Below are 12,925 nucleotides of genomic sequence, written 5' to 3' on the forward strand. Positions count from 1 at the left end.
AAACAGCGAAAGAAAATTTGAGACAACCGTATTCCTATGAAATGCCATATGGTTCGAGGATTTGTTCTCCGTACCAATAAGGAGTAACGTATCCCTATAAAAACACATAAAGAGAGGTGCGATCGTTGATCATTAGTCCTCTCTCACATGAGAATGTCTTCACCGTAAGTGTCCTTTCTTTGATGTCGATGACATGGTACAGCATTTCTCGTTCTCTCCAGATCAAACAATGTCTAGGATCCATGGGCAATAACGAGACATATCAGAGAACAATGTCACGGCTCCAAGTCACATGTTCATGGTACTATTTTCGACGAGCTCTTTGATGATTTACAAGGTGCAGATTTGTCAAAAAGGATCAATCTAAGAACCCTTCGATTGAACCTTTTTAACACAGTTCGCTTGGAAATATGTTCACCCGTGTCAGCAGTAACAACCCCAAAAGACAGCTGGCGACATGTCATCGTAGGATTCCGTCTTGCTGTTAGAGCCATAGCTATCTGTTCTGATTGTCGAAGCCCTCAGACGACTCTTCGTAGAATGGTTCCTGACTTCTGAAACTGCATGCATAGTTCAGATGCGACTGTCCAGTTTCCAATTATCCAGCGGTTAGCCATCTCGAAGAATCATCTGATGACCTATCTTCATGATGGCAGGTCATCATCTGATGACCTGCCATCATGGAGGTACTGAAGATGTGGTTAACCCATCGAGCAAGTCACAAATTGGGAAAGAAATCTGGTGGCCGAAACCATGTTTGTATAGACAGAAATTGATCTACCATTCAACAGGTCTCGTCCTCACGTCCTCGACGGGAATCGAACCTAGGATACTTCTTCCCCAGGCATATGATTGCGAAGCGAATAGCCACTAGGCTAACCGCGCGGACGCCTTTTCCGTTGATATAATGTAAAATGATATTATATCAGCTGAGAATAGGACTGCTCAAAGAATATTTGAGCAATTAATCTCCATTTCCGAAGCAAATGATAATGATCAACTGATCATAAATAAAAAATAAATCTTCCAACGCCTTTTATTCTGGAAATGTTTTTTCCAAACTTTTAAAAATCGGTAGGCAGTCGGTTTCACTCTTAGTTGATCCAGGTGGTTGAGTCATATCTGAAGAAAGACTTTTATATATTCGATCTAGTCGCCATGTAGGTGTTATTGTCTGGTACTGTTTTAGTTCGCGGTGCAGCTTTTTGAGTTGTGCAGTAAAAACTCGACTTTATGGGAGAATAAACCAGACTTGTATAAGCAAAAAGATTGGATAACTCTGGCAAGGACCAAAAAAAAAAAAAAACTCCAAAGAAAAGTTAATCTACTCAGCAACTAGATCGAATCTATAAAAGACTTTCTTCTGGGGGTATAGCATTGTGGAACTAGACTGTGCCACACAGCCTCACGTTTCTTAGCTTTTTTTCTCAGGGTTCTGATCATATTTTCTTCTACTTTGACAAAGGCATTTTGTCACAAGTTTAGCATATAATTTAATTCATACTCTCCTTTTTTTTAAAGTCACTATTTATTTTTTTAAGGAAGTAATATTTTTCTCCTTTATTCTTTCTTGTATCTTTTCTTTCTTTTTTTTTCTCCCCTTTTATTCTTTCCTTTCCTGTAAGTCAACCAGTCGCACAGGCAACACTGGTATAAAGATCACTGTAAGTGTTCGTGCAGAATCGGAACTCCGTAATGGGAAAAAATTTCCTGCATGCTCTTTCATTCGGATGGGCACATACGAGGGTGGTCTGAAAGTTTCTCGGCCTCGACCATAGATGGCAACACTATCGGCACATTTTTTTTTTATCTAAGTTGGTACATCATCCATTTCAATTTGCAAGTCATTCTATCAAGTGCTTTGTTTTACACAGCTGTCTGAAGCAAAAGTTTTGTCTGTATCCCTTGAAATGGATAAAATTGAGTATCGTGCGGTTATAAAATTCTTTGTAAAAGAAGATTTAACGCCAAAAGAAATTCATTCGAAGTTCATAAAAGTTTATGGGCACTCGTCTCCTTCGTTTTCGATAATTAAGAAATGAGCTGCTGAGTTTAAACGTGGCCTTACCCTTACCATCGTTGAAGATGATCCACGTGAAGGACGTCCAAAAAGTGTAACAACACCAGAAATCATTGATCAGGTGCACGAAATGATATTGAATTACCGGCAAGACAAAGTGTGTGAAATTTCTGAGACTATAGGCATTTCAAAAGAACGTGTAGGATATATTTTGCATGAAGAATTGCATATGAAAAAGCTTGGTGCAAGATGGGTGCGGCACTTGCTCATAGCAGATCAAAAACGCACTCGCATGAAAATCTCTGAACAGTGCTTGGAGCGTTTTAACATGAATAAAACTGATTTTGTGCGTCGATTTATGACTATGGGTGAGACTTAGATGAAGATTCACCATTACACACCAGAATCGAAACAGCAGTCAAAACAGTGGACAGAAGACGGTTGTTCAACGCCAAAGAAGACGAAGTCGGTTCCATCAGCAGGAAAGGTCATGGCATGGGTGTTTTCAAGGCAAGTCATGGCATGGGTGTTTTACCCATTTCAAGATAATTATTCCGATTTTTTAACCAGACTAGACGAAAAAGTTCGTGAGAAAAACTCGGTTTGCAGAAGAAAAAGATCATGTTTCATCAGGAAAATGCACCTGCCTACAAACGTGTTTTGGCAATGGGAAAATTAAGGGATCTGTACTATGAATTGTTGGAACTTCCACTCCATTTCACAGATTTAGATCCCTCTGACTTCTATTTCTTCCCAAAACTAAATCTCTCTTCGTTGGTCAGCGTTTTTCTTCGAATCAAGAGGTGATTTCAGCCAATGGCGGACTGGGTCTGAAAATATTGGTTGAGACAAAGGGGCCCCGCCCAGAACTATAAAGCTATCATTTAATTTTTATAATAAATAAATAAAATTTTCAATAAATACATAAGTGAAACAAAAAAGGTATAATTAAACATTTTGCGAAATAATTGTATATTTTTTAGTAATTACAGTGTATGTATATTGTACATATTACTGGCAGTATTCATAGATACTAAATGTAAATAGATTGTTATAATTGAAATTTTAAGTTATTTTTTTATTTTAAATAAATGGTGGATATTTTTAAATAGTTTGCTTGTACTGAACATTTTACACATTAACAGGTAATTCAAAAGATTTCATGCAGTCCACTGTATTAAGAGCAATCGAATTTGAATTCACTAGATGATTGTGAGAATCTGTCGATAATTGCTTCTGCATCCAATTCATCTAACAATTCCTTTTCAATGGATAGCAACATGTATGATTTCAAGTTCTCCTCAGACAGTGAATTTCTTAACCTTGTCTTTATGATCTTTAGCTTTGAAAATGTCTTCTCACATTGAACTTGAGTAGCTGATTGTGTGCAGATGACTTTATGAAGTTCATAAATGGTATCATATGCCTTGTCATGAAGTCTGTTGGATGCCAGAACTTTTAGTAGAAAAGGTGGGCAAGTGCTACAAATTTTACACGTGTTGCAACTGGAATCCATATTCTCACCATAATTAAGCAATAGCTTTAATACTTCAAAGTTTGAAGCAAAAGAAAACAATTCCAACATTACTTGATCTTTGCTGATTTGTGGCGACAGCTTAATAATACCTTTTAATGCTTCATCTTAAAGGCCCATCTCTGCAATAGTTTTAAACTTTGCTGGGTCCAAGCAGGATAAATCTTTATACAACTTTTTGTGTTGTACAAATCGTGAATCTAGTGACTGGACAATGCGGTCCATTATTAGGTTAAGCACATTTACTCGAAAATCAGCTGAGATGAATTTCCTTCATCACTACAATTAGGCTGACCATATTTCCTTGAGACAAAAACGGGACATTGGGATGGCAAAAACGAGAGGGGGTTATGTAATATTCTGTATTCATGAAAAAGTAAGACGATAAAAAAAGTTTTATCACATAAACAAGTCCACCACAGCCTTTACTTTGAGCCTTTCCTTGTTGTTCTAATTGTTTGATTTTTTTGTGCGGACTTGTTTTGTACTGCAGAAACGTGAGCTGTCATAATGGTGTCATATTTTGCCATCAACTGCACTGTAGCTAAAAAATTGCCATGATTCAGAACCTCATTATCCAGAATATAGGCGGATTCATTTCCGTGACCTCGAAAAGGAATTGCTTGTTTGCCTAACATCTTTATGATGTCTATAATCCTCATGACAATACTCCTCTGCTTCAACACTTCTTTCTTTTTAATTAGTGAAGATGCGAAAAAAAAAAAAAAAACCATTATCTAAGGTGCCATCATTAACCACACTGATCAATTGCTGAACATTTCTGACATGTGTTGTTGGCGATTCGTGTAAATCCAAGCTCTGGCTAATACGCCTGTAGTCACTAAAGCCACGTACAAAGGGTGATGGATTACAAGTGTTGGGAGACTCAAAGGTCAAGCAGTATAAACAATATAAACACCTATTTTCTTTGTTATATATTAGCCATTTTCTTGGGACTGAGTCATTCATAATTTTCCTCTCATACAAACGTGCATCAAATGGTAGATCATCAAGTGGCTGAAATGGATGTTCAGCAAAAAAACTGCTTCAGATTTGCTCATGATAGATATCGGAAGATTCCAGCAGTCGATCTTTCATTTTCTTGTGTAGGTTCATTTATAGGATGTTCTTCAGAAACCAAGTCATTTATGCCTGAAGGTATATCTCATTTCCTGTAACTAGTTGAAACTATGTGTTCAAATGTCGCAACTTCCGGTATCTACAGGGAATGAGATATGGACCTGGACTAGTGTGTAAAGGATGCTATTATGTTTGTCTCTACATTCAAAGTAGCTCTTTCCTGTTCTTGTAACTCATAAGTCATTGCATCATCACCATGAGTATTGTTTCTTGCTTCTTGATTATTTGTTGCGGAACTGTACATCGATGTGGATGGTGGTTGTGGTATTATAAAATCTGTAATAGACCGGCATCGCTTGGCTGATTCCTGCCTTTCTGCTTCTTGTCGCTGAAAGGCAGGAATCAGCCAAGCGATGCGTTTGCATTTCAGTGATCCAGATTTATGTTTTTTCTTTTCCATGCTGGTAGAGGTGATATTCCTGAAATTAAAACTTAATTAAAAATAATCCACGTTGGGAAAAATTAACATCTACAATTACAATTACGGCGCAAGAACACATCAATGGAAATATGCTTTATAGATGCATCTACTATTAACAACAATTTTAATAATCACAGTAATTTTAACTGTAGAGTACATAAAAGGTATCATTATTTATTGAACTTGCATTATGCGTATATATTATTATTTGAGACTGCAGCTTAAATATATTTACTATCTAGTATTTTTATACTAATTTTATACAATGAAAGAAAATACATTATATTTAAATTAAAGGGTATAGGGCCAGAGTATATAAAAATATTAATTAAATACATACCTTTTATAAAACACGTAAAACACAGCAAACACAAGGTGAAGAACTGACGAAACACACTCAAACTTAGGCCGACCAATGAAAAATATTTGCTGTGTTTGCAATGTATGCAATAGCTCGATATAAAGCTGATTCCGGTTGCACGTCAGGAACGCAGGCTGGTATTCCCAGCTGAGCTTCATTGCGTAGTCGCAATATTAAAGATCCGAACCTATACAACGCATGCGTCTACCTCACATAACCCGAATTAGAATTATTTTTTCAGAGTTATTTATTATATTCTTAAATATAAAGTATCCTCGAAAAATGATTTCATTAAATTTTTTTATTAAAATAGTAATACAATGTAAATTTTTATTTTTATTATTATTAATATTATTTATTATTATTATTATAATTACGTAACACCTCCAGGGAATCCAAAGACTCATCCAGGAAAGGCACCCACTTTACTACTCTCCACCAGCTACAAATTTTAGTTGCATACAGTAATAATATTGGAACTTCTATTATATTTTCAAGCTACTAAAAGGTGATGAACATTTTTAACAAATTGTCTAATGTTTAAGGGGCCCACTTGCCATCGGGCTAGCTGACATCCTGGCCAGTCCTCCACTGATTGCAGCTGTAGAGAGCTATTTTGCAGATCTTACTGAGAACCACTAACGGGATATTGGCGCTGGAGCATCGCTGGAATAAATGTATTAGTCTTAAGGGAGATTATGTTAAAAAAGTAAAAATAATTTTGAAATTATAAATTCGTTTTTTCATTGTTAGGCCGAGAACGTTTCAGACCACCTTCGTATATACGTATGAGGCATGGTAGGGGAATGCCATTTGCTCGAGTGCATCATCCCAATTGCGAAGTTGACAACAGAGATCTAATCGAACGAAACTTTTCTTGAGTATAAACTCTGACTTTTTGTTGTAGTGCTTTCAGAATGTGAAAGAGTACAGAAGGATGCGTAGTCTCCTACAATATTTGTTTGTTTTAACAAAGAGATCCCATATCGTTTAACACACCAGTGTAGTACGTCATACTGCAGGTATTAGTGCGACATGAATTGGAGAAAGTAATGTGGATAAACTTGAATGATCTGCATACGATCCGGTGTTAACATAATAGAATACCTCTTGAAAGAATGAAATGTTGTATGCTAAAATACTTATTATAACGAACTAGAATTACAAGAGTGGAAAGTCTGAACTAGGACAAAATCTGTATGCTTCTGTGTATATCTTTAAAATTCTTAAGGTATTTCGCGAAAGTAAAGGTTTGTCAGAGGGACATTTGAATCTTCATGCAATAAGTCATTTTAAAATGTTTAATAAAAAATAAAAAATAGTAATATATATATACAGGGTGTTCGGGATAAATTTGACAGTTTCGTAAGGAAAAAGAAAATCTTCTTTGTATCTATTAAATTTAATGAATTGACAAAAAAACATTATAGGCAGAGTTAATTACAATACTATCAACAAGATTTACTCAAAATAACCACCATTAGCATCGATCACAGCTTCAATTCTGCTTCGGAACCTCGAACAAGCTGATGCTACAGTCTCCCTGGGAAGGGCCGCAAAAACTGTTTTAATTTTATCCATTAACTGGGCTTTTGTATTACTGGAAGTGCGATTGGTGTCTTTTTCAACTGCGCCCCATACAAAATAATCCATGGGGTTAAGGTCTGGGGAGTTTGGAGGCCAAACATTTGGACTGGTGAAGTCGTAGAAATTTTCAGACAACCATTTTTGACTTTTCCCAGAGGTGTGGCAAGGGGCCGAATCCTGCTGCCATACATACGGCCTACCATTGGCTACCCTTGTTATCCAGGGCTTGACTACAGTTAGCAACTCCACGAACAAAGCCCGAATTCCAATGCCAGGGTTCTTCAACACCTGTTCCTGCAGATTTGCGAGGAATTCTGCTGTACGAACGCAATCAGATCGTCTGCTAGGGATCTTTCTTCTTGCTACATCCTCGTAGTCACCATTGCAAGTCTCTAGTTCATGCCTGATTGTTTTTACTGTATTCAGGGAGCATTGGGCAGCAGTCGTAATATCCTTATTTTGATGGCGGGCACGAATCATCATGATACAAGTTATTCTCTTCCATGATTCAGGTGGGTTCCAGCTATCCATCCTTTCTGACATCTTGTATATGAATGAAGAAGGGTCCAAACTTTTAAATGAAGAGAAGTGTGTGTTAATACATGTAACTTACGGAAAAATATAATTAATTATAAATATCAAATTTATCCCGAACACCCTGTATATATATATATATATATATAAAACTAAAATAAATTTAAAAAAATGAATGCGAATGCATAACTAAATGAGTAAAAAATAAAACAAAAGTAAACTCACTCATACAAATCCTGTAGGATTTCTCTGGAGCTAACAGGCATGAGCCTATCAAGATCGCTAAATCTTCTAATAGAAGGACCTCCACAGAATTCTACGTATCTGATGTAACCGGGTATTCCATGGTCACGACCTCTTTGAATGTTGAAAGATGCCAAGTCGAGTCCGGATGTGTTTCCTCTTACCTGATAGAGATGATTGGTCACATCGTCTGTCATAAACCTGTCGGACTTCTGGGCATTTCCTTGTGCCAAACCACGAATGAAAGGCTCAATGCCGTTATTGTATATTTCAAATGGAAAGAAAAAGATATTTTGCAGAAGTTCTCCTCCCTCTGGATTATCGGTAGGGATTTCGGGAAAGAAGCCGTTGATCATAGAATGGCCGAATCGGTACGCAGCTGTTGAAAATTCGGTAGCTAGAGTAGGCTCCACGGTGGGGTCATACTCAGTGAAGCCTCTGTCCCTGACTCTAAGGCGGAAAAAGTCCAAACGCTCATTTCCAAGAACCAGTGGAAGAAATTCGTTGTATGTAATCATTTGTAACTCTGCACCTACGACACGTCTGAAAAAAATAAAATGACATATAATAAATAAATTAATAAGTAATGAAATCCAACAATCCTGTCTCCTTAGATTTTTTTAATCCAAAATATCTTTTAAATGTTATTAATATTATTTTTGTCCGCGCGGTTAGCTTAGTGGCGTTGCGCTTCTCAACCATATGCCTGGGGAAGGAGTGTCGTGGGTTCGATTCCCGTCGCCGACGTCAGGTGCTTAAGGATCTTCCTCAGCCATAGCCAAGTTGTGCGTGGACAGCAGGGTTTTTACCCCCCGTTTATCTGGGGTTTTTCATCCCGCAAGCAGGCAAACCGTCCCCGTGAACACACACAGATCTACAGCCATAAATACTTAACCCCCCCCCCCATGAGGAGGCTCAACTTGCCCCAATAGGGACGGGGGAGAAAAGGGAGGAAACTCCATATGAATAAAATATAAAATATTATTTTTGTGAAAATCAGCATCCAAGCTTTTAAGTATATTCTTTAAATGACAAACGTATTAGTACGACTTTAAATCATTTTATTAATTAAAGCTTATCAGGAATTAATTGATTTAGAATTATATAAATTAAACATGTGCATACCGCAGAGTTAATATCGCAGAATGATCCTAATGACCATAAAAGAGTAAAATAAATTTAAAAATAAATAATTGAAATGCCATTATGATTTACGATTTTACATCATAAGTTACAAGTTACATTCTTCTACTGTATTATTGTTCGCAGGGTTAGCCTAGTGGCTGTGTGTTTCTCAACCATATGCCTGGGGAAGGAGTGTCCTAGGTTCGATTCTCGTCGGAGACATGAGGAGCTGAAGAATCTTCCTCACCCATAGCCAAATTAGCCGGTCTTGGGCGTGGAAGCAGGGTTATTTCTCCACTTTATCCTGGGGTTTTTTCCGCAAACCGCAAACAGGCAAACCGGATCCGTGAACATACAGGATACAACCATAGGACATATAGACGAAGACAGAAGAGGAGATGGGCGCCATCTGTCTTAATTCACCGCCCATTAGACATTCATGGCTTAGCCATGAGTGACCCAACGGTCCATTAAGGACTATGCGAGTGATAGAATGCATTATTAGATGAATTTATGTGTATTGATTGTATAGTAATATTATACTATTAAAGTATATTATAGTATTAAATCGGTATACTACATAATATATTATTATTAAAAAAAAAAAAAAAAAAAAAAAAAAAAAAAAAAAAAAAAAAATTATATGGCAATTACTTCATCACATGTCGGGTGTATATTGAACATGAATGTTTCATATTTACGGACTACCTCACTGTTCGACTAATATTTAACTTTTTGCAAATGAAAAATGGTGTATTTAGTATATGTATTATTAAAAAATAACAGTAATAATTACTATAAGGATATTAATATTAATAAATATTTACATTTATAATATTTATAAATATTTATTTTAATTATATATATTATAAACAAATATTTATAATATTTATTATATTATATAATAATTTATATTTATATTAAAAAGATAGCATTTATATTAATAAATGCAAGAATAAATATCTATTATCACAATATTTTGAGAGGTGGAAAAGAGCTTTATTAAACTGGAGAGCGTAATCTATGAAATGTGTACAGTACAGTATATTATATAACATTTAATGAGAGAGAGAGAGAAAAACAGGCGGGGGGGGGGCGACTAGAATCAAAATTCGGAAAAACGCTCAAAGTATTATTTCTGCCATTCAGATTGTTCAGGTTTCATGAGTTCATTAATTAAACGATTGTTTACGAAATAACCGATTAAAGATTTATAGAATTTATTTTGCTATTAACACTGTTATTTAATGATGAGTAAGAATACCCCCCCCTCCACTTTTGCTGAATTTAGATAAATAAAATATTTATTACAATATTAGTTCGTGGTTATTCACTATAAAAAGGAACCTCCGTAGCTCAGTCGGTATAGACGAAGCCCTTTGGTCGGAAAGGCGTGGATTCGATTTCCGTCCATGACATGAGGAACGTTTATCTCGTGTTTTTTGACTAAGGGTGAGTTAGCCGGCCTCATACGGTGGTAGAGGGTTTTTTTCACCCGGAAACTCGGGTTTTTCGTCCCTCAGAGTAGGTAAACCGTCCCCGAGAACACACAGGGATCTGTAGTCATAAATTACATATTTAATCCCTCATTGAAAGGGCTCAACCTGTCTTAGGGGACGGGAAAAAGAAAGGGGGGGGAACCCCACCATGCATAATAAATAAATAAACTAGAAAAAGAGGCGCAATCGGCATTTTTTTGGGGGGGGGACGTAGGAAGAGAAATAATAGATATAGCTCTGGTGAACTATCGGATTTTAATCTATGAAAGGCCAAGAAAATATGCTGATATAAATAAAATGATTAAGTGTTTATTATTATTATTATTATTATTATTATTATTATTATTATTATTAGAACTGATGGAACAGATCTATGATCTACGACTTTGAAATTTACAGACGACTAGAGTGGTATGTTTCAGATGAGATAGTAATTTGTAAAGCTCAGAAAAAGAACAGAATACGAAAATTTCAGAATCGAACCATATTCATCACTTTTTATTCGGATAATATTCTTATCATTAATAATTAGTGATAATCATCAAAGTCTAAAGACTAAACTTGCAATGCATTCGAGTCCACCTGTATCTACTCGTCTCTCAACTAGAGCATGGATCCTGTCCGACACAACACACATTAGCCTTGTGCTAATTTGCAAGGATATGTCCAACTGGGTATGAAAATTTACAGTCCGTTAATCACCAACTATACTTTGAGCGATTTCCTTTCAATTAAAATAAGATTTTAACTTATTTTAACAAACCTGGTAGGTAACTTTAATGCAAAAAAGGGAAGAAATAAATATAAGTGAGACCTATCGCACACCCTAACTTTCGATTATCTTGATTCAGGCTCTAAACCTGCGTGCAGGCTCACAAAAAAGGTTCAGACTCCTGTGATCATAATTTTACGAGAAATTTATGTTGTAAGATCCTCGTGGTTATTCCATGGAAAATACAGTAACTGACAAAAAAAAAAAAAAAAAAATTAGTACCTCCTAGAGTTCGTAAACCACTTTTGATTAGAAAGAGATTAACTAAGTGCATTAAGCAATGCAATATAATTCTTAAAAGAAGTAGAAATGGATAAAATTCTTACTGCTGAATTCTTACGTGGAAAATGCACTTTCCATGGAAAAGATAAATGAATAAGAATCCTCATTACTTTCGCATGATTGTTTCGAAATCTTTCTTACATATCTCTGTAATTGTTTTCGAAATTTTATTTTGTTCTAATTTCGTGAAATGTGCTTTTATTGTTGTATTAAGATCATTTTTTTAAAGAAGTCTTCGCTTAAATATGTTGTCCACATTAATCTTATCAATACCAAAAAGTAGAGATGCAGTGGTTATTAATGTAAGTGAGACATGAGTTAATGAAGCCTGTAATAATGAAACATGAAATAAAATGGTATCAAGATAACTAATTCTATTTGGATTTTTTTTTCGTATTTTTCCCCTTTGGTCTTAAAAGTGTTGATGATTTCTTATTAGATATTTTAATTTCTTTAGACAATTTTAGGACTAATTCCTTCACTCAGTCCAGAGAGAGAGAGAGAGAGAGAAAGAGAGAATGACTTCGGGTACCTCGTTAACAATCTTCGTGCTGTCAGTGTCACTTGTCCGAATTCCCTAATGGAAGATATATTAACAATAAATTCTCCTGGTAAGGGAGAAGATCTTGAATTGAGTGTAGAGTGATAGATTGATTCACTCTTTTAATAGTTTTTTTTTTTTGAATTCCATTCAAGATACAGGCAGCCTCTTACGCGAGCAGGACAGTAGAGCGCTGTCTGAAGTTCATCAAAACTTCAGACAGCACTCCACTATTATCACCGTTTTCTAAGTATGTTTTTAAGAAGCCTCTGTAATCGAGAATTTCCTCTGTAAATCATTTTAGATGTAAGTCTTCTCTTTTTATTACCGTATTGCAACCATTTACACCACTCTGTGATTTGTTTTTTCAATGTTTCTTCTCCAGTTATTTGTGTTAGTAAGCACACTTAGCAAAATTCAAATGGACATTTCGAAGTCTTTCGACAACAATAACAACAAAAACTACAGAAGTAGTTATTTAAAAATTTTGGATGATCGTGGGCTATGTGGCCACCTGATGAAAAGGACATTTGGTTAAGGTTATTTTTTTACATGACAAGATAAGAAGTCATCCTTTGATATTCCAATATTCAAATGAAAATTATAACTGCTTTTTGTATTTTAACTGTGATTCTTCTATAGTTCACTTTTGGGAATCTACGAAGCTTTCTTATACAAATTCCCAAGGTCGTCCAATATTTCTTTAATGTTGCTTTGTATAACTCTATTTATTATTTCAGAGTGAAATCTATTTAGGAAATTGATATCTTAACCTCACGAATACTCTTAAATAAACCCAGAAAATTAAATGTTTGAATGTGATCTGATTGAATGACTTCAGTGCATAAAAAGCACAAGTCATTTAA

At 35.6% G+C, this 12,925-nt stretch overlaps 1 protein-coding gene across 2 annotated transcripts in view; it reads right to left on the minus strand.

Annotated features, from left to right (window-relative positions):
- LOC150109892 (immunomodulatory peroxidase-like) overlaps positions 1–12,925 on the minus strand; it is an 88,383-nt gene that overhangs the window by 17,411 nt on the left and 58,047 nt on the right. For both annotated transcript variants that reach the window (XM_090397214.1, XM_090397204.1), the window contains exon 10: positions 7,823–8,383. In XM_090397214.1, coding sequence (XP_090253340.1) covers positions 7,823–8,383 — 561 coding nt within the window. The remainder of the gene's footprint in view (positions 1–7,822; positions 8,384–12,925) is intronic.

The sequence above is a fragment of the Typopeltis vanoorti genome, chromosome 1 (assembly GCF_054136105.1).
Source record: "Typopeltis vanoorti isolate ZY-2024b chromosome 1, IOZ_Tvanoo_1.0, whole genome shotgun sequence".
NCBI classification, from domain to species: domain Eukaryota; kingdom Metazoa; phylum Arthropoda; class Arachnida; order Uropygi; family Thelyphonidae; genus Typopeltis; species Typopeltis vanoorti.